Source organism: Talpa europaea (assembly GCF_964194135.1).
Source record: "Talpa europaea genome assembly, chromosome: 7".
Classification (NCBI taxonomy): Eukaryota; Metazoa; Chordata; class Mammalia; order Eulipotyphla; family Talpidae; genus Talpa; species Talpa europaea.
In genome coordinates this window covers 108,800,175-108,827,935 of record NC_140074.1, presented here as the reverse complement: position 1 = coordinate 108,827,935, position 27,761 = coordinate 108,800,175, and the positions used below count along the sequence as shown (strand labels likewise).

General features: G+C 41.3%; 1 protein-coding gene across 6 annotated transcripts; it reads right to left on the bottom strand.

The window, feature by feature from the left end:
- Positions 1 to 6,831: 6,831 nt before the first annotated feature.
- Positions 6,832 to 27,517, bottom strand: TUBD1 (tubulin delta 1; the record flags this gene model as incomplete). 6 transcript variants are annotated; one of them, XM_084236866.1, is made up of 9 exons in its annotated part: positions 27,493 to 27,517; positions 26,435 to 26,646; positions 23,368 to 23,515; positions 21,803 to 22,019; positions 20,232 to 20,463; positions 17,702 to 17,866; positions 11,881 to 12,021; positions 9,811 to 9,994; positions 6,832 to 6,934 (listed from the first exon to the last, which is right to left on the bottom strand). In XM_084236866.1, exons 2-9 carry the CDS (start codon positions 26,604 to 26,606, stop codon positions 6,832 to 6,834), a joined length of 1,362 nt encoding a protein of 453 aa, XP_084092992.1. In that variant the 5' UTR covers positions 26,607 to 26,646; positions 27,493 to 27,517. The 6 variants fall into 6 exon arrangements, with proteins under 6 accessions (XP_084092992.1, XP_084092993.1, XP_084092991.1 ...); XM_084236867.1 differs by lacking the exon at positions 27,493 to 27,517 and having other exon boundaries at positions 23,368 to 23,509; positions 26,429 to 26,727; XM_084236865.1 differs by lacking the exon at positions 27,493 to 27,517 and having other exon boundaries at positions 26,435 to 26,727.
- Positions 27,518 to 27,761: the final 244 nt, after the last annotated feature.

Below are 27,761 nucleotides of genomic sequence, written 5' to 3'. Positions count from 1 at the left end.
AGAATCACAGCTTCATGACACCTTTTCGAGCATGTGGTCAAGGCGGCTCTCCATTTGGCTGCTTTGGTGCTGGGGTTGTTTACATGTTTCAGTAGACAAGTTATGCTTATTGAAGTTGGCTGGGTAGGAATTCGGAATAAATGACCTATGACCACAATTTTACCACTCTGCAGGAGCACCAGAGTTCACAAGGAAAGATTGCCTTTGGTGGCGAGAGGTATAAAACTTGAGTATTCCACTCGGTTGGGTGCAGTTTTCGAAGGCTGGGAGAACTGGGATGTCGCTCTTCCTGAATTTCTGAGGGAATCAGACATAATTAGATGCCTGTCTGGTAGAAGCATGTGCGTGGGAGGGCTTTGCACAATTTTAGAAGAAAAGGGGAAGCTGGAAAATACTGTCTTTAGAAAAATGTGGAGATCAAAGAAGAGCTCAGATGTTCTGTGTTTTCTTCAAATGTATAGAATTAATGTGAGCATAAAAGATACCCCTGATGTCTCTGTAAGGAGAAAGTTAAAAGGTCTTTCCTGTACAAAAGCTTTTCTACTTTGGATACTTCTTAGGCGTCCCCCAGACTTTGTGACTGTGTGGGGTTGTATGTGTGTTTACTGGTCTTCCCTGGAGCAGGCAATGTCCTTTCGAATAGATTGAGACAACAGGCCCTCAAAGTTCATCTTTCATGTCCCCCTTCTTCCTCTGCCGCTGGACAAACCGGGAGCATCCTGCACTTCCTACCCCCATTTGTGAAGCTGACTGAGCACTGACACCGCTTCCTACTTCCACCCCTTGTTAACTACCTTCTACTTCATTTGACTTACACTCTAGTCTTCGAACTTTTTTTTTTAAGATTTATTTATTTATTTATACAAGCACAGGGTACAGTCAGAAGCGCGGGAGGGTGAGAGAATTCACCAGAGTCAGAGCAGAGAGCAGAGTAGGCAGACTGATGAAGTTCACTGCTGAGGGGAGCAGCGGGCGCGGCAGGAGAGGTCTGCGCACCACATGGGACCCTCGCCGGAGGCTGGGGATCAAACTGGCTGGCGCTGCAAAGGCTGTGGGCAGCTTTGCAGCCCAGCGCTCAACCACTGTGCCACCAGGGGAGGCCCTAGTCTCCAAATTTTGTCAGGAGTTACCATCCTTTCAAAAGTCATTTGAATTAGTTTAGCTTTACTTTGGACATTTAAGGGTTTGTTTTTAAAAATACAAGTAAAATAAATGCATATATAAAAAGAAGCAAATCTGAGAATATACTGCCCCAAAGAAATTACTATAAAATCTAGTGTGTTTGTTTAAAAAAAAAAAAAATGAAACTTAGATTTCAGGCAAGGACTTGCAAACAAAGGCAACTCTTCATTCTCTTAATAGACTGCTTGAATCATATTGTCTTAAATCACTTTATATTATATAAGATGACTTCAGAAACAAAATATTTTTTTTTTTAATAAACACTTAAAGTATATATTTGGGCCTCCCCGGTGGCGCAGGGGTTAAGACAGTGCCATCAACCTATCACCAGCCTCTGCAGCACGAGTTCAGCCCCCTGCCGGCCAGGGAGAAACCCACATGGCACAGCAGACCTCTCCTGTCTCTCCCAGTGCTCCCCTGGGAGCAGTGTGTTTCAGTAGATCTGCCTGTTCTGCTCCCCACTCTCTCTGGTGAATGCTCTCACCGCCCCGCACCTCTGGCTTACACCCTAGTTCTTGAATGCATAAATAAATCTTTAAAAAAATATATGTATTTATAAATAGAAGAACTGGGGTATATGCCAGAGGTGCGGGGCGGTGAGAGGATTCACCTGAGAGAGTGGGGAGCAGAACAGGCAGATCTACTGAAACACACTGCCTAGGGGAGCAGTGGATGAGACAGGAGAGGTCTGCTGTGCCATGTGGGTCATCTCCCTGGCCAGGGATCAAACTCAGGCCACAGCAGACATAGCGCTGAGACCTCACTCCTAGGCCACCAGGGAGGCCCCACCAGAAACAAAATATTTTGAACTGTACTTTCAGGCCCTTGCTTTTATTTAATGGTTATGAGATTTGTTGCTAATTATGGGAACCTTAAGGGATTTCACTGTTTACCTGTAGATTTGTGGTTTTACATGCCTTCCATAGTTTTTCAGACATTTCTATCAATCTGTTCAGTAAACATGGATTTCCTACCATGACTCAGGCATATGCTTTGCAGTAAAACATATACCAAATGGTGAACTCCTTGAGGACAGGGGCCAGGCTTCACTCATTGTTTTTGTCTCCCTGTCATAGCAGTGTCTTTCCTTGCAGGTGTTCAAGGATTGTTTGTTGAATTCAGCTCATATCCTGCTTCTTTCATATTGTTCACATGAGCTGAGCTTAAGCAAAGGCCACTTCTTTTCCAAAAGGGGAACTCCCATCTTTTGCCTTATGTCATGTTTCTTACTATCATGTTTCCATGACCTCTCACTTAGTAAGGACAAACTTTGCTCAACTCCAATTTTATAATTCTCAGGACTTTGCTCCTGAAATGTCTAGAACAGCCCTGTTCACTAGAAACATAAGCCATATATCTAGTTTAAACGGGTTTAAGAGTTACACTTTAAAAGTTCAAAGGAAAACAGTTATAACCAATTTGAATAATTTATTTAACTTAAAATGTCCAAAATAATATAGCAACTAAACATCTTAATATTTTACTTTCTTTTTTTCATATTGTCTTCAAAATCCAACCTATATTTTTTTCTGTCCTTTCTCTCTTCAACATAGTTTCTCCATTTATCCACCAGTGCCGACTTGATACTGCGTTCCCCAGAAACTTGAAATATTTACATTGTTTATCTTGTGGAAGCATTCCTGCTTACTGAAATGGGATTTATTAATAAGGCTGACATTGCAGCCTCTGAGACATTTCAGAGTGTAGGAGTAGGAAGTTAGTTAAAAATGTAAAGCCACATTTTTTAGCTCACATTCCTAAAACCCGTATGAAACAATGTGATTGATGGAGATGAGCAAGTATTTCTTTCTTTTTTTTTTTTTTTTAATAAAAAAAATATTTTTTTTTTTGGCGAGTCAGGGTCTCGCTATGTTGCCCAGGCTGGAGTGCAGTGGCTATTCACAGGCGCGATCCCACTACTGATCAGCACGGGAGTTTTGACCTGCTCCGTTTCCGACCTGGGCCGGTTCACCCCTCCTTAGGCAACCTGGTGGTCCCCCGCTCCCGGGAGGTCACCATATTGATGCCGAACTTAGTGCGGACACCCGATCGGCATAGCGCACTGCAGCCCAGAACTCCTGGGCTCAAGCGATCCTCCTGCCTCTGCCTCCCGAGTAGCTGGGACTACAGGCGCGCGCCACCACGCCTGGCGCAAGTATTTCTTAAATAACCGATTGTTTGCCAAAAAAAACAAGTTAGCGAGTATTGTCATATGTGGTTAAGTAGGTTGAAGAACAAGGGTTGACCACCAAACTTCGGGCTCATGGAGAGAGTTTAGTGAGATAGAAACATGGACTATGTTTTTTTTTTTTTTAAGGTTTATTAATGCATACAAGAGCTGGGGTACAGGCCAGAGATGTGGGTAGGGGGGGTGAGAGTATTCATCAGAGACAGAGTGGGGAACAGAACAGGCAGAGTGACCGAAGTACACTGCTGAGGGGAGCAGTGGGCGAGTCAGGAAAGGCCTACTGTGCCATGCGGGTTGCTTCCTGGCCTTCCGGGGATCAAACTCGGGCTGCAGAGGCTGCGGATTGCTTCATAGTGCGGTACTTAACTCCTTGCGCCACCAGGGAGGCCCTGAACTATGTTTTAAAACAAAATTTGGGGCAGGAGTTCAAATGTGATAAACATGGTGGTCAGGGGAAGAATCAGTGGTATGTACTCTGCAGACAAGAGTCTAGTCAGTGAGATGTTGCAGACAAATTTACATCTAAATTAAAGCTCCCAGTGCTGTTGTTTTTCTTAGACCACATCTTACCTGTAAAAAGTTGAACATGGAAATAGGAAAGTTTAACAAGCCATCACAGGGGACCTAGACTTGTAGCACCAGATAGCCAAACAAACTTAATCACATGGTAAGCTTCATTTACACTATGTGATTATTTAAATATTTATTTATTTATGCATACCAGAACTGGGTACAGGCCAGAGGTGTGGGGTAAGAGAATTCACCAGAGACAGAGTGGGGAACAGAACCGGCAGATTGACTGAAATACACTGGTGAAGGGAGCAGCGGGCAAGTCAGGAGAGGTCTGCTGCACCATGTGGCAGCTCCCTGGCTGGGGATCAAACTCTTGCTGCAGTGGCTGTGGATCGCTTCATAGGTTGCGTCTTAACCCCTTTGTGCCACCAGGGAGGCCCTTTGTGATTTTTTTTTTAAAGGTTTATTTTTATTTATGCATAGAAGACCTGGGGTATAGGCCAAAGGTGTGGGGGAGAGGTTGGGAGGGGTAAGAGGGTTCACCATAGGCAGAGTGGGGAGTGGTGGGAGAGACAGAAGAGGTCTGCTGAGCCATGTGGATTAGCTCCCTGGCTGGGTTTGAACTCATGTCACAGTGGCTGGCAATAACTTGATAGCGCTGAGACTTTAACTCTGTGGCACCAGGGAGGCCCTAGACTATGTGATATTGACCCCATCTCTTTAGTCGTATTCAGTGCCTGACCCTGAGTAGATATTGACTAAATGTATGAATTGACTGAGCATAGTGAATTGTGGGTACACTGACTTCTAGGTGATCCTTTAAAAAGAGCAAAATGCTGCAGATTGACTGGCTAACAAGGGGAATGGTGGGCAGGAGCAAAGCTAGAAGCAAGAAGGGATGAATAGGAAAAAACACATTCTACAGTTTAAAGAGCTCTTGAAACCACCAATGAGGGAGAATGGAAAATGCTTGAAAATAAGCAGTTTGAATTTATACTGTACTCAAAGCCAGCAGGCATGAATCCTGGTTCTTTTTTTTTTTTTCTTTTTTAAGATTTATTTACGCATACAAGAACTGGGGTACAGGCCAGAGGTGTCAGGGTTGGGGGGTGAGAGGATTCACCAGAGACAGAGTGGGGAACAGAACAGGCAGACTGACTACAATACACTGCGAGGGGAGCAGTGGGCGAGTCAGGAGAGGTCTGCTGTGCCAAGTGTGGATAGCTTCATAGGTTGCGTCTTAACCCTTTGCGCCACCAGGGAGGCCCTCACCTTAAGACTTTAAGATTAACTTCTAGCAGTGTTCTTCGGAATCAGTTTAACCCCTACTGAGATAATTCAGTTACAGATCTTCACATTAATGTTGGTTTAGTTTGGGGGAATTATTTTAGTTTTTTGGTTTCTTTAATGCTAAACAATTACTTTCAACTTTGTTTTGTAAAAATTATCTAATTATTTTTCAAGTATACTTGAGTTAACAAAATACAGCAGTGGGGTGTGCCTTTTAAGAGCTGAACAGACCACTTTTTACATTCCTTAGAAATAAGATATGGTTCAGTATTTTAAATCATAGCAACAGTTGATAAGAACAACAGTAAAAAGGTAATCATTACCATATGCAAAGAAAAAGAAGAAACCAGTGAAACTCAATTGTCATGTTTCCATATAAAAATAAATCACCAGTGGTAGATTTGGCAGAAAGGGCAAACTTTCCTATTTGTTTCCCATTTTACATTTGTTAATATAATAACACATGTGATTTATTGTAGTACACCATTCTTCTCAAATTCAGTTGCCAATTTTTAAGTGTTTTGTCCTGTGTGAAACCCACGGTGTGTCAATTTCATGAAGCACAGTATTTCCTTGGTATAATTTTCTTAGTGAAATTGGGCTGAAAGCCCTCACCCGTTTTGCTGAAAAGCATATAGCCATCTTCTACAACAGTTAAATGCCTATAAGTAATTTTCAAACACTAGTTGAGTAAAATCAGTTTGTGCTCTGGCATCCCAAGATATAAAAGAAAAACTGACCCAACTTTCTGACGCCTAGGAAATTTAAGAAAAGGAAACAAGATAAATTTTTTTATTTACTTTTGTATATGAACATAGTATTTATTAACAACATCCTGGTGGTAATTTTTTAAAGATTTTATTTATTTTTTTATGGAAGCCCTGGGGTGTAGGCCAGAGGTGCGGAAGGTGAGAGGATTCACCAGAAACAGAGTGGGGAGCAGAATAGGAGGATCTACTGAAATCCACTGCTGAGGGGAGCAGTGGGTGAGACAGGAGAGGTCTACTGTGCCATGTGGGTCAGCTCCCTGGCCAGGGATCAAACTCAGGTCATTGTGGTGGGCCACTGCAATGGATATGCTGACTTAACCCCTTAGGCCACCAGGTAGGCCCCTGATATTAATTTTTTAAATAGTTGATTAAAGTGGAAAATTTTACATTTATAAAATATTCAAAATAGATGTTCACATTGTAGCATTTGATAATAGCTCCCTCTGGTGGTTCAATGCATTCACTTCAACGATGAATACATTTAAAAACAGAACTGGTTTTTAGCTTAAAATCATGCTGTTATAGTCTAGCTCATATTTAGTGAATGGGATAAAGAGAGATTTAGGAACACGGAAAGAGAAAACAGAATTTTCCAATTTTTTTTGATAGTTCCAGAGTGCCAACATCTCAGTAAAGTGTTTCTAAGGTTCTTTATATAATAGCACCAATTTTTCTTACAAAAATACCAAGTAGATGTTTTCATCGAAAACATATTATTCTCCATTTAAAAGGTTTTCCTCCATTTTTATGGGTATAGTATGCAGGAGAAACCAGCATTTGACTTGGTTATTTTTATAAATGAGACTTTGGAAACTTTATAGAAATGTAGTATTGTAAATATTTTAGTCCAAAAGTTGATTGTAGGTCGTTTTCTGCCTTTGTTTAGGATTAGAGGTTGTAGTAACTGGCAATCACCTGTTCCAACAATGTGAAACTGTCCAAAAAATCCTCTTCTTCAATTCCAAATTTTGTGTACTGATGAATATAGGCCCTGGTGAGAGAAAAAGAAAATGAAAAATGACCAATCTCGTACAAATGAATGACATTTTTTTAAAAATTTATTTTTTATTTATTTATGCATATAAGAGCTGGGGTGTAGGCCAGAGGTATGGGGGTGAGAGATTCACCAGAGACAGAGTGGGGTCTACTGAAATACACTGCTGAGCGGAGCAGCAGGCGAGACAGGTGAGGTCTGCTGAGCCATACGGATTTGCTCTCTATAGGCATTTAACTGTTGTAGAAGATGAGGATTGAACTCTTTGTAGTGCTGAAACTTAACCCCTTGTGCCACTAGGGAGGCCCAAATGAATGACTGTTAAACAATAAATAGATCTTTCTTAGCTCATGAACATTTGAAAGTGGCAGACTCTCTTATAAGTTTTATATTTCCTTCAATGTTTACTCCAAAGACTAGCAAACTTTGAAAATGTAGATCCAGCTCCCTATTTTTTTAGTATCTAAGAGAATGACAACAAAAGACCCATAGGACAAAGAAGTATGTTCAGATTTGGCTGTCTACTCAACACATATTTTATACCCTAGAGGCATTCTAGATAAACTCTAAAAAGTACCTGCAGTTTTAGCTAAGGCTTAAACTGCAGAAATACATTAATGAAGTTCTAGGAATAAAGTGAAGCTTGCTTCCCAAGTGTTTCTCAGACATTTAATTTGCAACTAGGTCAGGTGGAGTAATAGCCTATACTCCCAAAAATGTTCTAAGGTAGATGAAGTTGTGTTAAAAAAAATCAAGGGAAGGGCCTCCCTGGTGGCACAGGGTGTTGGGGCGCAGCCTATGAAGCTGTCCACAGCTGCTGAGGCACGAGTTCGATCCCTGGCCAGGGAGCTACCCACATGGTGCAGCGGGCCTCTCCTGTCTCGCCTGCTTCTATCCTCAGCAGTGTATTTCGGTGGGTCTGCTTGTTCTGTTCCCCACTCTGTCTCTAGTGAGTCCTCTCACCCCCCGCACCTCTAGCCTGTACCCCAGTTCTTGTATGCATAAATAAATAAATCTCTGGGGAAAAAAAGAAAAAAAATCAAGGGAAGACTAATTAAATTGACATGATAATGACTGCTACCATTTAATGAGGGCAGGAAGGAAAAGAAACCAGAAAAAAACAGAGTATGAGGGTCTGGAAACTAGAGAGGTTCCTAAACATGGAGGCCTCTGGAGTGGCCACATGCAGGATTGCGTAGGGAAGACCTTGGGAACCCCATCCTATCAAAGTAGAGGTGTTGTCCAGTCATTTGAAGAATTTTGCTTTTGCCTTAAGTCATTATGGTAGATGTCATGAATCTGATAAAATTTTTTTTTTTTAAGGATTTATTTATTTATGCATACAAGAGCTGGGTACAGGCTAGAGGTGTGGGGGGTGAAAGGATTCACCAGAGACAGAGCGGGGAACAGAATACACAGACTGACTGAAGTACTCTGCTGAAGGGAGCAGCGGGTGAGTCAGGAGAGGTCTGCTACGCCATGTGGGTTGCTCGCTGGCAGGCCGGGGAATTGAACTCGTGCTGCAGAGGCTGCGGACAGCTTCATAGGTTGCATCTTAACCCCTTGTGCCACCAGGCACCAGGGAGGCCCCTCTTTTTTTTTTAAGATTTATTTATTTATGCATATAAGGACTGGGGTACAGGCCAAAGGTGTGGGGGGGGTGAGAGGATTCACTAGAGACAGAGTGGGGAACAGAACAGGCAGAGTGACCAAAATACACCGCTGAGGGGAGCAGCGGGTGAGTCAGGAGAGGTCTGCTGCACCATGTGGCTGGCTTCCTGGCCAGGGGATCAAACTCATGCTGCAGTGGCTGTGGATAGTTTCATAGGTTGCATCTTAACCCTTTGCGCCACCAGAGAGGCCCTGATAAAACATTTCTAAATATCAAGTAGACATTTCTTTTATTAACCACCCTCATCCCTACCACTTCAAATGTCAAATAGACATTTCTTAGTATCAAGTGGAGTTCAATCTAAAAATTTCTTTCTGAGCAAGATTATAATTTCATTTCTTTCAAGTATCTTATCTTGGACAACTATCTTATTGTCCCTACCTAATAATGAAACAACGACTTAATTTGAAAACTATTCATTTAGTTAACAACATAATATCAAGAATCACTGAACATTTTACTAGGTAGGCACTGTACTAGGTGTTTTTATATAACTATCTCATTTGATCCCGACCACATATTCTCTCAGAGATAAGGAGAGATAAGGAGACAATTTAGAGATAAGGAGACAAGCCTGAAGTAATATGCCCAGTGTTTGACACCTACAAAGTGACTACCATGCTTACAGACTGTCTGCCTCCAAAATTCATGTGTTGCAATATTATCTCAAAAGATAATATTAGGAGCTGGGTCTTTTGAGATGTGATTGTCATGAATGGATCTAAATTGGCTTTTTTTTTTTTTCGCCTAGAAGAACTGGGGTGTAGGCTAGAGGTACAGGGTGTGAGAGGATTCACCAGAGACAGGAGAGGTCTGCTGTGCCATATGTGGGCTAGCTCCCTGGTCAGGGATTGAACTCAGGCCATAGCAGTGATAGTGCTAAGACTTACTCCCTAAGCCACAAGGGAGGCCCTATATTGGCTCATGTTAACTCCCTTGCACCTCCAACCATTTGAGGAAAAGAAACCACCTATGAACCAAGAAGTGCGTGGGTCCTTGTCAGACCTCAAATGTGCCTTGGATTGATCTTGGATTTTCCAGCCTCCAGAACCATGAGAAATACATTTTTGTGTTTATGAGTGACTCAGTCTATGCCACTCTTATTATAGCAGCCCAAACAAACAAAGACACTCCAGATCCTGCCTTGTCTTCACATCATCTCCTAAGGTTACACAGGTTTGTAGAATTATCTTTCACTTACTTGGAAGCAAACATATTCCATGCTTTGTCCACAATCATGTCGAGTGGTTTTACTAAGAACTGACTATTGCTCACCAATGCTGCAGACTTCTCATATTTGCTAAAGGCTCGCTGGGTTTTCCATACATTGAAAGCATCAAGAGGCTTTAACCAGGAAGTATAGAGAGCTGGATCTTTAAATCCCCCTAGAGTAAAACAACAAACCATTCTTTATAACACAAATTTTTAATTTGGGAAAAAAATTAAGAAACAGGTATTTTCTTGTCCCTCTACCCAGAAATCTTTTAAAACTTTCTACTTATTTTGGGGAAATAATTCATATTCACTGTAAAAAAAAATTCAAACCATTCAGAAATGTACTATGATATGTCATCTGAAAGACAGCTGAAATGCTACCACCATCAGAGATAATGACAATAAACATTTTATTGCTTGCCCTTGTACATGTACTTTTATACACAGTCTCTTCTATAATCTGTAGTTTTTATTCACCAATATATTGTGAATCTCTTTTCCATGTCAAAAACCATCATTAGCATATTTGTGGGCTCTTTATATGAATGCCATAATTTATTTAACACATTTCCTACCATTGGCCATTAAGATTGTTTCCACATTTTTGTTAGCATCAAAGATGTTGCAGTGAAGACCTGTTTAAGAACACCTCTGTGCACCTGTGTCATTTACTGTGGGTAAATTTTTGGAAGTTATTATTTTTATTAATTTCTTTTAAAATTTAAAAGAATGAAGCAAGTATGCCATATGACTAACTTGAAATGATCTCTTTTTAATCATATTTCAATCTCTTTTTATAACACGCTTTTAGGGGGGGGTCTACCTGGTGGCCTAGGAGTTAAGTCTCAGTGCTATCACCACCACAGCATGAGTTCCATTCCTGGCCAGTGAGGTGATCCACATAGTGACCCTCATGGTGTCTCACCCACTATTCCCATTAGCAGTGTATTTCAGTAGATCCACCTGTACTGCTCCCCACTCTGTCTCTGGTGAATCCTCTCACCCCCCACACCTCTGGCCTACATTCTAGTTCTTCCATGCAAAAATTAATAAAACAAAAAAACCCTTATATATAATACCCTTTAAGGTGTATTATAGGGACTAGATTCTTTGTTTTGTTTTGTTTTTTTCAGTCACAGCCAGAAGTATCAAATCACTGTGGGAAGTCATCAAATAAGTATAATATAACTGAGAAACTTGCTGCCACAGAAACACTAAGCAACTATGAGTGTTCCTTTTTCAACTTCCTGAAAATTTTATACAAAATGCAGTCACAGGGCCTCCCTGGTGGCGCAGTGGTTGAGCGCTGGGTTGCGAAGCTCCTCGTGGCCTCTGTGGCGCCGGATCGATCCCCGGCTGCTCCCCAGCCACCGGAGGAGGGTCCCACATGGTGCGCAGACCTCTCCTGCCACCCGCTGCTCCCCTCAGCAGTGTACTTCGGTCCTTCTGCCTGCTCTGCTCCCCGCTCTGGCTCTGGTGAATTCTCTCACCCTCCCACGCTTCTGACTGTACACAGTGCTTGTATAAACAAACAAACAAATAAATAAAAAAATATATGCCTCTAAAAAAAAAAAAAAATGCAGTCACAAACTCCACTACTTGTCCTACAATACCTGATTTTATCTTCTTTGACATAGAACCCCTGAATTTTAACTGTGCTGACTGCCACACAGGCAGTTAGGTGTGGCACCAAGAGTCAACACCAGTCAATGGCTATAAACACAAATATGCTGTGAGGCCCTAGGAGGAGGTATGTCCTTTGCACATTTCTATGTGATCTGACAACTGAAGCTTGAAAAAGATGTCTAGGACTTTAAGGAGGAAGTCACAAGGAGAGGATGACAGGACAATCAGATTAAGGAAGAAAAAATTTTATCTTATTTAAAACACTCCTGTTTTGGTGTCTGGTCACATACTAACTGATACAATGGTTACTTTCTGATACTAAATCACAGTTTTATTTTTCTTTCTCTCAGAATCAATTCAGAAACTTTTTTTTACCATGTGTACCATATGCAAAATATACATTTTACTTTTCACCTTAACTTCTGCTTACCCAGATCTGCACTGTGCACATCTTTCCCACGAAGGATGACCAAGTTAGCAATGGAAGTGTTAAAATGAAGTTCCTTGTTGACAGACATTTTACCAAGAGCAGGAAGTCTTGATAAAGGAGGCCGAACATGCCAATCAATACCTACCAAATGAGAAAAAGAGATTTTATAAATGACTTTGGACAAGAAGAGAAAAATGTATTATGGCATGTGTACTTTATATCAATTTCCCTTTGATAGGTAAAGGTTCTTTTCACTAAGTTTTTAAAAATTCTTATCAGGTTCACCTGAAGTGATTCAAACTATTTTTTTTTTATTAGATGAACTGGGGTATAGGCCAGAGGTGCAGTGGGGTGAGAGGATTCACCAGAGACAGAGTGGGGAGCAGAATAGGCACATTTATTGAAATAAACTGCTGAGGGAAGCAGCAGGCGAAACAGGAGAGGTCTGCTGCACCATATGGTTAGCTCCCTGGTCGGGGATTGATCCCAGGCCAAAATGGTGATAGCGTCGAGACTCAACCCCTAGGTCCCAAAATCATATCATTCTTGAATACACAGAAAAAGCAATATATAACAAAAAATATTATTTAGGTTTTCCTAAAATGTTTCCACATCTATAAACTTAATCACTTGTTGATTCATCATTAATGCTACCCATTTTTTCACACTTTATTTTTCTCTGAGCCTCCAGAACCTGTGATACAAGGTTCCTTAAGGGAATCCACGAAAACATTAAATCATTGGCTCTTGAACTGGATTTGTAATCTGTAGAGCACATCCCCATTTGACTCCTGTTTAAGGAATGTTGCTAAACTTGTTTGTGATGATGACTGCTTCTTTCCTATCTGAGCAGAAAAGGAAAGTTTTATTTTCTGGAGAGAATATATATGACTGAGAGTGTCTAGACAGGAGAACCAGGCAGAGTTAAGGCAGGGTACATGCTGAAACCAGAGAGAGCAAGTAAAAACCATGAAAATTATGACCTCCTCCTCCTTTTGCTCCCCCCAAATCACTAAGGCTTTGTCTACCTAATACTGAAGACAGACAAATGAATACTAGTTGTAGAGGGCTGTAACGAGGGTGGGGGTGGAAATCTAGATTGAAGCATGTCAGAGGGCTCTTAAAAGGATGAAACTGACAGAACAACTGAATATATCAAGAAGAAAATCTGGACAAGTAGAGCAATACTTAGGATTGAATAATTGACAGGGGCAGATAACTAAGCAAATGAAAATTACATGCAATTACTAGCTCTTAAGAGAATTTAAAAATTATACTGGAAAGTAACCCGAGGATTCTAACATGACATGGCTCAGCTGTGGACAGCATTAACTAGGTCATGATCATGTGAAGCTTAGTATCTCTTCAACCCAATGACATAACTCTATTTGAAGGATAAGAAGACTGAAGAGTATCTACAGGGCTTGGTGGCCAGGGTGGAGAAAAAGCTAAGTCCTAACCTTCCACAGGGGTAAGTAAATAGAGTATATCTAAATAACTGACAAGTCAATAAATGGCAATGACTAGATAAAAACAGTAAAAGAACAGTAAGAGTGTTTTGAAACATGGTTCCTTCTGGGAAGGAGAAAATAAAGGAAGGTTATGGACTGACAGTTTCAACAGTTAGCTTTGGAGAATTACTTGATGCTTTAATCTATATAGATATTTTAAATGATGGCACAAACTGGAAAATTAAGTAGCTATTATAAAAGTATAAGGTGTGTCTAAATGTACTTAATTGGAAAGAGGGTCAGAAAATATTATGCTGAAAAAAGTTGTGGAACAAAAAATTCATAGAATGTATAGAACGTATTCTTAAGTCTTAAGAATTCTGCGCATACTCCCTCAGAATGCACTCTAGTTCTCACATGCACAAATTAATCCAAACTAGCAAAAATAAAACAACTAGTGACATGTAATTTTAAGATAAAATGTTTTAAATAAAACTTAAAAATAAACAAGTAACAGGGGCCTCCCTGGTGGCGCAAGAGGTTGAGTCGCAGCACTATGAAGCTATCAGCAGCTATCAGTAGCATGAGTTGGATCCCCAACCAGAGAGATGACCTCCTTTAAAAAAATAAGCAAGTAAGATTATATCTTAGTTTGGTTCAGATGGCCAAGTCAAAAGTCATGGAAAATGATTTCCAGACTTTAACATTCTAATCAAGAAACTGCTAGCATTTGCCCTGCTGAATTTGTTTAAGGTTTATTTTATTTATTTATGCATACAAGAGCTGGGGTATAGGCCAGAGGTGTGGGGAGTGAGAGGATTCACCTGAGACAGAGTGGGGAGGAGAACAGGAGGATCTACTGAAATACACTGCTGAGGAGAGCAGTGGGCGAGACAGGATTGGTCTGCTGCGCCTTGTGGGTCAGCTCCCTGGCCAGGCATTGAACTCATGCCATGGTGGCTGGTGATAGCTTGATAGCACTGAGACTTTAACCCTTGGGCCATGAGGGATGCCTACCCTGCTTAATTTTTATGGACCAATGAACAATTCCTGTGTACCTTCCATTTTCCCCTTTTTGAAAGGAAGTGTCCACTATTCTGGTCTGTTGTGTGTGTGCAAGGAACTGTATTCAGAGAGCTATTCCTCAAGAAATCTCACCTGAGGAGAATAAATTCACACCTGGTTCTGCTTTTAATTGACAAGAGTCTAGACTTTGGACTGATGTGCTAATGGGACAGAACTTCTCAAGCCTTGGGAGAAATACATCCTGCATATTAGAGGAAATGATTTATTAGGTGACAGAGTGTAACAGCCAGCTACCAAGATGAACCACAATGACCCTTACCTCCCAAGATTCATGCTCTTGTGTGGCCCCTCCCAACTGCAATAGGGCTAACCTCAATAACCATAAGGATGGTGTGTGACCTCCAAAGCTGGTCATAAAAACGAGTGTAACTTCTGCCGTGCTCCCTCTTGGATCACTCATTCTTTTAGTCGCCAAGACAATATAAACAGATACATTGCTAATGGTGACATTAATGGGGTCAGTCTTCATAGCAAGCAGTCTGGTAACATGAAGAGTTTTAATATTACATACTTCTACTTCAAATCTGGCTAGAGACATAAATATGCTTATTCATATATTAATATATGTAATAACAAAAAGCTCTATCTCTAGCTGTGAATGTTGTTGACACCCTAAAGTCTTGCATGGGAAATGACTAAGCAAGTTGAGGTTTATTGACCTAAGAAAGCTTAGAGCAGCACTTTGTCTTACACCACCCTGAGGAACACAGTGTTCCTTGAGATGTTAACAGGTATTGCTAGAAAAACAGGTATTGTGGCCACAGAAAATAGGAAGCATTACTCTGGGATGTGAACTTTCTACTTAATCTTCAAACCTCAGGCAGTATAATAGAATAGCCATAGGTGTTACAGATAAATGAAGAGGAAATCCACTTTCAGAGTATTTAAACCTAAGATATTGTAATTTGTGATATAATACATGCTTCCAGTTAAACATGACAGTCTGAACATACTGTTTGTCACTCCCCAAATTTCATCAGATAGGGTATTTTGGGTTTTGTTTTGTTGTTGTAAGCATAAACACGAAAAAAAGGAATGGGCAAGAAGATCGTGGCAACAAAATTTTGGAAGATAGAAAGCAAAATTTTGGAAGGTTACAGACTTAGCAACCAGGAAAAGCTGAAACTTGCCCGCTTTGGAGGTTCTAGTAGTCCAGCTATTTTTAACATTAGAAGAAACAGAATTAGTTAAAAATCTCACTGCATGAGAAGTGAGAACTCCAGACCCTTCTTACTCCTTACAGTGGGGAAAGTGCCCCCCCATCACCCCAAAAGAAGAGGTTTCTGCTCAGGAAAGGATAAACCAGGGGGCCCTGGTCTCAGCTAAACTATGTGTTAGGCCACTGTCTGGGTTCTGAAGAAACCGCAGTAAACAAAACTGATAGAAATTCTAGCCCTCATAAAGTGTACATTCTCCTGAAATACACAGGAGATCCACACTAAGGAACTCCAGAGTGCTATAAAGAAAAAAATCCTAAAAGATTTCCAAAGAACAAAACAGGACCAAGAATTAGATTGACATGGGACTTATCACAGCAACACTAGAAGTTGGAAGATAAAAGAGTAATTGAAATACTGAGTGAAAATGATTCTCAACTTTCAGTCCTGCACCTGGTCAAACTATCAATCTAATTTTACATTCCCTATACTTTTCTTACGAATCTTCTGGAGGATATAAACCATCACTATGAGGAAATAAACCAACAAAAAAAATTTGAAAGCTAGGAAACGGGATAGAATACAGGATGAGGCAAATAAAGATGCCAGTGCCAGTTGCTTATCAAGCCTCGAGAGCCATCAGTCCAGACTGCATTGGGAAGATGAAGCCTCTTAGGAGGACATCCCTAAGCAGATCAATAAAGTAACAGATACCTGATGGGCTTGAACATATTGAGATGGAATTCGTGTTATAGAAGAATTTAGGGATAGAATAGTAATAGGTACATAGAATAGGGAACAATATATATTGTTAATTCTAGGAGATAAAATGTAATCTGCATATATAATACATGGCTTAACTGTGATTAATGTTCACAGAGTGAAAGTAATATAAGTACTGAAAGTACTGAAAGTTGATCTAACCTAAAAACATGTTATAACTATACTGGGAGAAAGGATAGAGGTGTGTAAGCATATTCAAGGGATATAAGAAGACTCAATTCTCAGGCCTCCCTGGTGGCCTAGGGGTTAAGTCTCAGTGCTATCACTGCTATGGCCTGATTTCCATCCCAGGCCAGGGAGCTAACCCACATTGTGCATCAGACCTCTCCTATCTTGCCCACTGCTCCTCTCAGCAGTGTATTTCAGTCAACCTGCCTGTTGTGCTCCTCATTCTGTCTCTGGGGAATTCTCTCAACCTCCACACCTCTGGTCTACACCCCAGTTCTATACACACACACACACAAAGACTCAGTTCTCAATTTTCACATTATTAAGGTGATTGAAAATATCTAAAATAGGCAAATAAAACAGACAATATAAACAAGGTATTTAGAAATATGGAGGCAAACTCCAAAAGAACCTGCTAAAAATATTGAAAAAGAGAGTTTCAACTGGAGAGCAGGGAAATGTAGGATAGTGGCCTGCACTTTTCTTCATTATAAAGTCATACTGGACCATTTCTTCCCCAATGAAATATCATTTACATACAATGTAAGTTACAGGTTTAAGTATACACTTAAATGAGTTTCAACGACTTGATTTTTTAAAAAACTATGTTCATATATTACTTTGACCAAAAAAAAAAGAATTTAGATGTCACGCTCATTTGAGATATTTTTGGGAAACAAAACTTGAAGTGAGGGCCTCCCCGGTGGCACAGCGGTTGAGCGCTGGGTTGCGAAGCTGCCCGCAACCTCTGTGGCACCAATTTGATCCCCGGTTGCTCCCTGGCTACAGGTGGAGGGTCCCACATGGCGCGCAGACCTCTCCTGCCGCCCGCTGCTCCCCTCAGCAGTGTACTTCGGTCCTTCTGCCTGCTCTGCTCCCCGCTCTGGCTCTGGTGAATTCTCTCACCCTCCCGCGCTTCTGACTGTACCCAGTGCTTGTATAAATAAACAAACAAACAAACAAAAAAAAATAAATGTTAAAACAAAAAACAAAACAAAAAAAAAACTTGAAGTGATTGAGAAGCTCTCCTGGAATGTCCTGGTGAGTTTTTGCAGGAGCCTCCCTGGCTAGAAGAAGGGACCATTATTTCAACTGACACCAGAAGTTTATATTGAGAACTCTGGCACAAGCATTTTTTCCAGCTTGTGGGTTGAATATTTTTAAAATACCCTTTACCTTCTTCCATTTTTGCATTAGAAATGAGCATCTGTCTCAAGTGCTTGAGGAGGCCAGTCCAAGTAAACGTGCTATATGCCAGTGAGTTCTCAGACATTTGAGGAATGTTTCGAACACTCAGCATCTTGAATTCCGGATGAGGAACTAAACTCTCCATTAAGTCTCCTGTAAAGGAAAAAATTCGAACTAGACTTTAAAATTCTACATTGTTCCCATTGGCCTCTACACAACCATCACTTGATGGTTTTGGAACTAAATGTCTTTTCCTCCAGGGTCAGAACTGTTTAAACCTTCCTATACACATAAGATTTCAGAGGCAGCGCCTACTATAGACCCATATTTGCTTCATTTTGGCACCTATTTTAGCATGAGTGACAAACACACTTTGCCAAAATGGAAATAAGAGTTAAGAAGCTGGGCCTCCCCGGTGGCACAGTGGTTGAGCGCTGGGTTGTGAAGCTGCCTGCAGCCTCTGCAGCGCCGGTTCGATCCCCGGCTGCTCCCCGGCCACCGGAGGAGGGTCCCACATGGCGCGCAGACCTCTCCTGCCGCCCGCTGCTCCCCCCAGCAGTGTACTTTGGCCCTTCTGCCTGCTCTTCTCCCCACTCTGGCTCTGGTGAATTCTCTCACTCTCCCGCACTTCTTACTGTACCCAGTGCTTGTATAAATAAAATAAATAAATCTTTAAAAAAAAACAAAAAACATTGTTTAAAAAAAAAGAAGCGAAGGAGCTGGAATATGAAAAAAAATATTTAGATAAATTGAAAGAAAATAAAGCAAGCACTGTGTGTCACTGTGTGTTCACTATTCCATTAGAAAATATCCTTATTATTTCTCTTATTAATGTGGTTAAATGATATTTATATGAACATCAAATTCTACTAGGGCAAAGAACAAGATTAGTGGGCCTCCCTGGTGGCATAGGGGTTAAAGTCTCTGTGCTATCAAACTATCTCCAGCCATCACAGCATGAGTTTGATCTCCAATTCCTGATTCCTGGCCAGGGAGCTACCCACATGGTGCAGCAGACCTCTCCTGTTTCGCCCACTGCTCCCTTCAGCAGTGTATTTCAGTCAATCTGCCTGTTGTGCTCCTCATTCTGTCTCTGATGAATCCTCTCACCCCCTTTTACCACACCTCTGGCTTAGATCTCAGTTCTTGTATACATAAATAAGTAAAAAAAAAAACTTTTTTTAAAAAAAGATTTTATTTATTCATTTATTTTGTAGAACAAATGGGGTGTTAGCCAGAGGTGCAGGGAGTGAGAAGACTCACCGGAGACAGAGTGGGGAGCAACAGGCAGATCTACTGAAACCCACTGCTGAGGGGAGCAGCAGGTGAGACAGGGGAGGTCTGCTGAGCCATGTGGGTTAGCTTCTTGCCTGGGGATGGAATTTCTGCTGCAGTGGCAGCCAACAGCTTAAGAGTGCTGACTTTAACCCCTGAGCCACCAGGGAGGCCCTAAAAAAAAAAATCTTAAAAAAAAAAAAAAAAGGACATGATTAGTAATTCCTGAAGATAGGAACATATCTATCTTTTTTAAAAAAAAAATTTTTTTTAATAGAGGCATGTTTTATTTATTTATTTATTCATTTGTTTGTTTTGTTTATACATGCACTGGGTACAGTCAGAAGCACGGGAGGGTGAGAGAATTCACCAGAGCCAGAGCGGGGAGCAGAGCAGGCAGAAGGACCGAAGTACACTGCTGAGGGGAGCAGCGGGCAGCAGGAGAGGTCTGAGCGCCATGTGGGACCCTCCTCCGGTGGCCGGGGAGCAGCCGGGGATCGAACCGGCACTGCAGAGGCTGCTGGCAGCTTCGCAACCCAGCGCTCAACCGCTGCGCCACCGGGGAGGCCCAGGAATATATCTATCTTAAGAAAGTTGTATTTGTAATGAGACAGAATTAAGGAGAAAGGCTAATTTGCTTTACATTCAGAGCTGTTTTATATATGTATAGAAAATAGGAGAGAGAACATTAACACAATATGAAATGTATGGCAACAACGAATGCAAACTCATCCTACATCTTAATGAAAGCAACAAATTTTGACACAGACATCTAAAAAGATTGCACAAATGATCTTAAGGCTGGTGGAATTTCCTCTAAGCACAAGAATCCTCCTCTGTAAAAGAAGAGCTGAGTTCTATTATATTCCATGCCTAATAAACAACAGCCAGCAAATAATTCCTAAACACTAATGCACGCATTGTTGTCACATTCTGCTATTCCAGCTTTCTTGTTCAATTACTCTCATCTTAAGCATTCTTGCCTCAGTTTCCTCACTTGTTCTCAGAAAAAGGATCATAAAGAATGGAGTGGGTGGATAGCTACTACTCTTTTGAGAAATTTAGTAAGTAACTTCTTAGTACTTGTTAATAAGACAGTTCAGAGAGCTAAGCAGCTCTTCAGGACAGTTTTGTGATGGAGACCTCGTATATCTTCAGGCATACGAGAAGAGCCAGTGAACAGTAACTTTGAGGCTTCCAGAACATGAGACTTTGGTACAAGTAACAAACAGGGGACAATTACCTAATGGATTTCTCCTGTAGTGAAATGAGCCTTCTTCATAATAAGTAGGCTGGAACACACTTCCCAGTTGATGTGCGAGGACTTGATTTATATCGCTAAAAGAGATCTGCTTGATATTCATCAGTTTTGCACAGATCTTGTGAATAGCATCATTCTCATGAATAAGGAGGGCGTCTGATGATCGGTATAAGTGAGAAAGAGTCAAAATGGAGTTGTAGTTCTGAACAATAACCTAGATAATAAAAGTTCAGAAATAAAAAAGGCAGGAAAGAAGAGCAGTCTCTTAAAAGGGTAGGTTCAAAGGTAGCCTGCCTGAGTCCTAATCCTGGCTCTGTCACTTTTTATTTTATTTATTTTAAAGGTCTTTTTTAAAAAAAGATTTATTTATTTATTTTTAATATATATTTATACAAGAACTGGGGTACAGGCCAGAAGCACAGGAGGGTGAGAAAATTCAACATAGACAGAGCGGGAAGCAGAACAGGCAGACGACCGAAAACACTGCTGAGGGGAGCAGCAGGTGAGACAGGAGAGGTCTGCCTCGCCATGTGGGCATCTTCCTGGCTGGCCAGGAGTCAAACCCATGCTGCAGAGGCTGCGGACAGCTTCACAGCACCGCATTCAATCTGCTGTGCCACCGGGGAGTCCCTCTGTCACCTTTTATATATATGATCTTTGATAAGTTATTGGATTTCTCTAGGTCTGTTTCCTAATATGTAAAATGGGGAAAAGAATTATATCAGCCTTTGCATTGCAAGGATTAATGACAGAATGCAAGCAAAGCACTTAGAACAGTGACCTGTATCTATTAAGGGCCCAATAAACATTAACTATCACACTTTAGGGCCTCCCCGGTGGCGCAGCGGTTGAGCGCTGGGTTGCAAAGCTGCCCGCAGCCTCTGCGGCGCCGGTTCGATCCCCGGCTGCTCCCCGGCCACCGGAGGAGGGTCCCACATGGCGCGCAGACCTCTCCTGCCGCCAGCTGCTCCCCTCAGCAGTGTACTTCGGTCCTTCTGCCTGCTCTGCTCCCCGCTCTGGCTCTGGTGAATTCTCTCACCCTCCCGCGCTTCTGACTGTACCCAGTGCATGTATAAAACAAAAAAAAAAAAAAAAAAACAAAAAACTATCACACTTTATTCCCACATTTCCTATAGTGACTTTTTTCACTTCCATTTATTATTCCTCCTAGCAGGCTGATAAGACAGGAAATTGGGCTGTATAGAAATTTCCTCTCAATAGAAAGAAATGAAAATTCTTTGAAGGTTGACAATGGCACCGTGAAGCAACATGAGGTCAAGGTCCCTGCTTTACATATAGACAGAGGAAATAAACCAGGAATGGTTTCCTAGGAGAATATGTACATTTGTCTATTTTGAAATTTTAAAAACAGGGTTTCTCATTTGCTTGGAAAAGTAAAGTTAAATGAGTTGTTCATGAAAGTAGCATATTGTATAATCACTCTTGAAGCAGTAACTTAACATTTTTAAACAAAGGCCAAGCTCAATCTTTTGCCTACATTTCATTGCAAAGATAAATGCCAAATATAAAGTTATCAATAAAGATGTTCATACCTCACCAGTTCCATAAGGCCAAATAATTTGATTCATTTTCAAAGAGTCTGAGTACTGATCTTGTAAATTCTGTGTTATAAAGGTTCCTAGTCCTGATCCTGTGCCCCCAGCCATACTCATTATAATGAAAAAACCACTCAAAGAGTCACATTTCTCCGCTTCCTTCTGGATTAGGTTCATTATAGATTCTTCATGTCTGGGTCCATGAACAGAGTAACTGTGCAATGCAAAAGAAAAAAAAATACAAACACCTTTCAATTTAAACAGAGCCATGAAATGCAGAGAGAAAGATATAAGCTAGTGAAGGCTTTTGAAAGCTAAGGAAGTGGGCCTCCCTGGTGGTGCAGGAGTTAAAGTCTCAGGGTTATCAAGCTATCAAACTATCGCCAGCCACTGTGACATGAGTTTGATCCCCATCCAGGGAGCTAACCCATCTATGTCAGCAGACCTTTCCCATCTTGCCCATTGCTCATCCCACTAGTGTATTTCAGTAGATCCACCTGTTCTGCTCCTACCCTGTCTCGGGTGAATCCTCTCATGCCCCACACCTCTGGCCGACATCCCAGTTCTAGTATGTATAAATAAAAAAAATAAATTTTTTTTTAAAAAGAAAACTTTAAAAATAAATAAAGCTAAGGAAATGAACTAACTCTCATGAATGGTACAGGTTCCCTGATTGACGAAATTTAAAATTTACAAATTAAATATATTTAACAGGTGAATAGGACTAGAAGAGTGAATTTCTGGGTACACAAAAGTCTCTTGTACAGGCTACTACTTTAGCTGAAGACTTCAAGTAACAGGTAGTTACGCAAATTTATGTTATAACATAATAGTCTATATTCCCAAAGCAATGGTTCTCCAACTTGTTGCATGTTAGAATCACTTGGGAAAGCTTTGAAAAATCCCAACATCTAAGCCAATCCCAACCAAATCAGAATTTCTGGAAGTAAACCCTAGAATTTGCCAAAGAACCCCTGGAAACACTGCTGCCTTGTCATATTCCCTGTGAGTTGGAATACCTGCCAGGAGATATTGTATGGATAATAAGTTGGTTGGCATCATGACAGTGAAGAAGGAAAACCCTGCTGCAATAGTTTCTTGGTTCCATCATTACATGGAACTGAAAGGAGGTTGATAATTTCTTCTAGGTAAAGTCACATTCTACATTTTAAAACTGCCAATTTCAATATTTTGTGTTTGGTACATCAAGTTGTAACTATACTATATACTGACTGTGCTGCTGTATCTGAAATGAAAATTATGAGGAATTCTTTTTTTTTAAAAGATTTATTTATTTATGCATACAAGAGCTGGGGTACAGGCCAGAGGTGCGAGAGGTGAGAGGATTCACCAGAGACAGTGGGGAACAGAACAGGCAGACTGACTGAAATACACTGCTGAGGGGAGCAGCGGAAGAGACAGGAGAGGTCTGCTGCACCATCTAGGTAGCTCCCTGTCCAGCTGGGGATAGAACTTGTGCTGCAGAGGCTACGGACTGCTTCATAGTGCTGTTCTTAACCCCCCCGCACCACCAGGGTGGCCCTATGATGAATTATTCTTACCCATATGCCCAGTTGTTTCCAGAACCTTGTTTTTGACAGAAGCATGAATGCTGATCATATTTCCATCGGCCAGACTGGGCAGCCTTTGATAGTGTTTGATTGATAACTTTAGGTTCCATGTCAACAAGTACAGCCCGAGCAACTGGAACTATAGAGGGGGAAAAAAATCAAAAGAAAAATATTTTATACGTCTTAGTTGGGTTAAATCAGAATATAAACGTCTATGTCTGAAAAAAATCCAAAGGTTGAGTGCTGAAAGATCTGTTATACTGCTTAGAAATCAAAGTGGGCAGCAGCAGAGATATATAGATGGTTTGTAATGCCTAGCATTCTGCAAAGCAGGATGAATCAGCATGGCTAAAATATCACTGGGTCAGGGCTACAGAGAGAAAGCCTTGAATACAAGATGAAGATAAAAATCAATCCAGTCCTAGAAGGAGTAGTGGGAGAGAGAATACAATAACACTTAATCACACTATGATGTGATGTGACCCCTGATAAGTCATACTAACAAAGTAGCACAATCAGGTACAAAATACTATGGACATAACAAGTAGCTTAGGATTATTGAAGCAGAAGATAGAAAAAGAGGGGGTGGGAGAAATGTAGAATGGAGATGGAAAGCAGGCAGGGCTGAGATCTTTGAAGACCTTGTATGCATTGCTAAAAGGTTGAAATTTATCTTTTAGGGGCCTCTCTGGTGGTGCAAAGGGTTAAAATGCAGCCTGTGAAGTGATCTGCAGCCACTGCAGCACGAGTTCAATCCCCGGCCAGGAAGCTACCCACATGGCCCAGCAGATCCCTCCTGGCTCGCCCACTGCTCCCCTCAGCAGTATATTTCAGTCAATCTGCCTGTTCTGTTCCCCACTCTCTCTCTCTGGTGAAGCCTCTCACACCCTTCACCTCTTGCCTATACCCCAGTTCTTGTATGCATAAAGAAATCTTTTAAAAAAAATATCTTTTATAGGCAAAGTGAAGCCATCAAATATTTTCAAGTGAGGAGGAATAGTCAGATATCTTTTTTTTTAAAAAAAAGATTTATTTTATTTATGCATACAAAAGCTGGGGTGTAGGGCAGAGGTATGGGGTGGGTGAGAGGATTCACCAGAGAAGAGTGGGGAGCAGAACAGGTGGATCTACTGAAATACACTGCTGAGTGGAGGAGCAGGTGAGAAAGGAGAGATCTGTTGTGACAAGTGGGTCAGCTCTCCGGCCAGAGATGGAACTTGTGCTACAATGACTGCAGATAGCTTGACAGTGCTGAGACTTAACCCCTTGTGCCATCAGGGAGGCCCCAGATGTCTTTTTTTTTTTTTTTAAAGATTTATTTATTTATACAAGCACTGGGTACAGTCAGAAGCGCGGGAGGGCCTCCCCGGTGGCACAGCGGTTGAGCGCTGGGTGGCGAAGCTGCCCGCGGCCTCTGCAGAGCTGGTTCGATCCCCGGCTGCTCCCCGGCCACCGGAGGAGGGTCCCGCATGGCGCGCAGATCTCTCCTGCCGCCCGCTGCTCCCCTCAGCAGTGTACTTCGGTCCTTCTGCCTGCTCTGCTCCCCGCTCTGGCTCTGGTGAATTCTCTCACCCTCCCGCGCTTCTGACTGTACCCAGTGCTTGTATAAACAAATAAACAAATAAATAAATAAAACATGCCTCTATAAAAAAAAAAAAGTGTTTAAAAAAAAAAAAAAAAAAGAAGCGCGGGAGGGTGAGAGAATTCACCAGAGCCAGAGTGGGGAGCAGAGCAGGCAGAAGGACCGAAGTACACTACTGAGGCGAGCAGTGAGTGGCAGGAGAGGTCTGCGCGCCATGTGGGACCCTCCTCCAGAGGCCGGGGAGCAGCTGGGGATCGAACCGGTGCCACGGAGGCTTCGGGCAGCTTCGCAACCCAGTGCTCAACCGCTGCACCACTGGGGAGGCCCCAGATGTCTTTCTTAATGGAAAGCAATTGTGACAGAAAGTTCTAGACAGGGGGACTCAAGAGTGTCTTGAAATAGTCCATGTTGAGAGACGAAAAGAGCCAGTACTAAGGTAATGAGAATGAAGACGAAAGGGAATGGTTTAAGAGATATGTAGGAGGTACATAAAGCATATGTTCTAAGATATATGGGCAGTAAAAGTCCAAGTTTTAAAGGAAAGATAATGAATGACCATGGATATAGAGGTGTTGAGTCTAAGGTGCACATGGGAGATTCAGGTGAAAAAGTCTACCAAATAGTCTGGGAGAGAAGCTGGGCTAGAGTTCTGAGAGTCACCAGTGTAAAAGAAACAGTAAATTATGGGAGTGACTGAAATAGCCCAGGGAGAAGTATATAAGTGAGGACAGAGGAGAACCTGAGATACAACTATTAGAGAAGAAAAATTCAGAGACTAAGGATAAGGAAGTTTCAGGGAGGATGTTTTACAGTAAATGTTATCAAGAGAATTTAATTAAATTAAGAAAAGAAAAAGAGTTTTTAGATTTTATAATTAGAAATCACTGGAAACTTTTGTAGAGCAGTTCCAGGGATGTTTTAGGGCAGAAGCAGGATGAAAACAGGTTAAAAAAGTACTCCTTTGATAATCTTGTATAATAAGACAAAGAGGTAAGAAGGAAAAAGTAACAGTCAAGAGACAAGGGTTTTTTTAAAATATATATATATTTAAATATTTTCCTTTGTAGAAGAACTGGGGTGTAGGCCAGATGTGAAGAGTGAGAGGATGCACCAGAGACAGAGTGGGGAGCAAAACAGGCAGATTGACTAAAATACACTGCTGAGGGGAACAGCAGACAAGGCAGGAGAGGTCTTAAGCTCCTTGGCCGGGACAGAACTCAGGCCATTGTGGTGAGAGCCCTGAGACTTAACCCACAGGGAGGGCCAAGAGACGACTTTTGTTTTCTTGTCTGGTTTTAGATTGGCAAAATCTGAGCATCTTTCTTTATGTGAGAGGCAAAAGTTGTTAACACAGAAACAAAGGGTGGCATGCCTTAGGAAGTTGGGAAGGGAAGGGGGTTTGGATACTATGTGGGGGCCTGCCGTGAAGAGGCTAGTTATATTAGAGTAAAGGAGAGGACTTTGGACCACACATACCTCCATGTTCCTCCTCACTGAAGAATCTTTCTTTGCAAGATGCTTGATATGCCTCATTCTCTCTTTTACAGCAGAGTCCATGAGGACAGTGTGAGTCACGAAATAAAGTATCAAACACTTCAAAACCAATCTGATTGCCACACTGACCAAGCTGTAGTGTTATAATTGACATGCTGAGTTCTTAAACCTAGTTCCTAAAAAAAGTAAGCAACCTGTAATAGAAAAATATAGGCATTGATAACCACTACATTACTAACAAAGAGCAAATGAAATGTCATGTACTAATATATATATCAATAAAAGTTTTATTTTATTTAAAAACATTTTTCTTACTTCAATGATCAAAAAATAAAGTTTTAAATGCCATATATGTATATGATGCTACAGATGAAATAGCTGTGTTATCTGAGAAACCAATACATTCATTCAAGTATTTGTTCTCTTTCACTATGTCATTTTGGATTTGGGACTTATTGTACCGAAATTCATTCACACACAGCTCAATATTTCCCAGAATCTGATTTGTATTTACTATGTTCCTAAGTATGCATTTAAAACAAAACAAAATGTATGCTGGTTAAAGTAATTCATAGTATATACCACAAATCACACGGACACATAGAATGCAGAGGTTAGTTCAATAATTGTAGGTTTAATTAACACGAATTTTCTTTCTTCTAAATGACTTTCTCTCTTCACCAATTACCCTTCTGGCCTGGTAACTACAGTTAACAACAAAAAGAGAAGTTTTGTTTAGCTTAGATAAATGAAGCTTGCAAAAAAAAATCAGATGAAATATTAGAGAAACTTTTCTCTCTTTTTAACATCGATAAAGACCTCACACCGGGTATGTGCAGCACTGGAAAAACAATGTACAGACTCTGTATTTAAACTTCAAACAACTCTGCAAATAGGTAACATTATTCTCATTTTACAGATAAGAAAACCGAGCTTCTGAAAAGTAATGTGACTTTTGAAAGGCCATTGAAGTAGTAGACAGCAAAGCCAAGACTCCCTCTCCCCACCTACACCAGGCCCTCCCCATAAACGCAACTCACTGACAGCCCCAGGACCCGCCGTTTCTTTCTGGCTCAAACTTCAGAGGGGCAACCCTCTCATTACGCGCATGCTCCCTTTCAAAACGAAAAAAGGCAAAGGAGAACGAATGCGCATGTTCCACATGCGAAGTTTTGTTGTGTGCTTTTTTTTTTTTTTTCCCCTTTTCCGAGAGGTTAATTACGCATGTTCAATTTCAATTTATCAACTTCACACACACGGCACGCATGCTCATAGCCCATCAAACGCTGTGGCTGACAATGCGCATGCG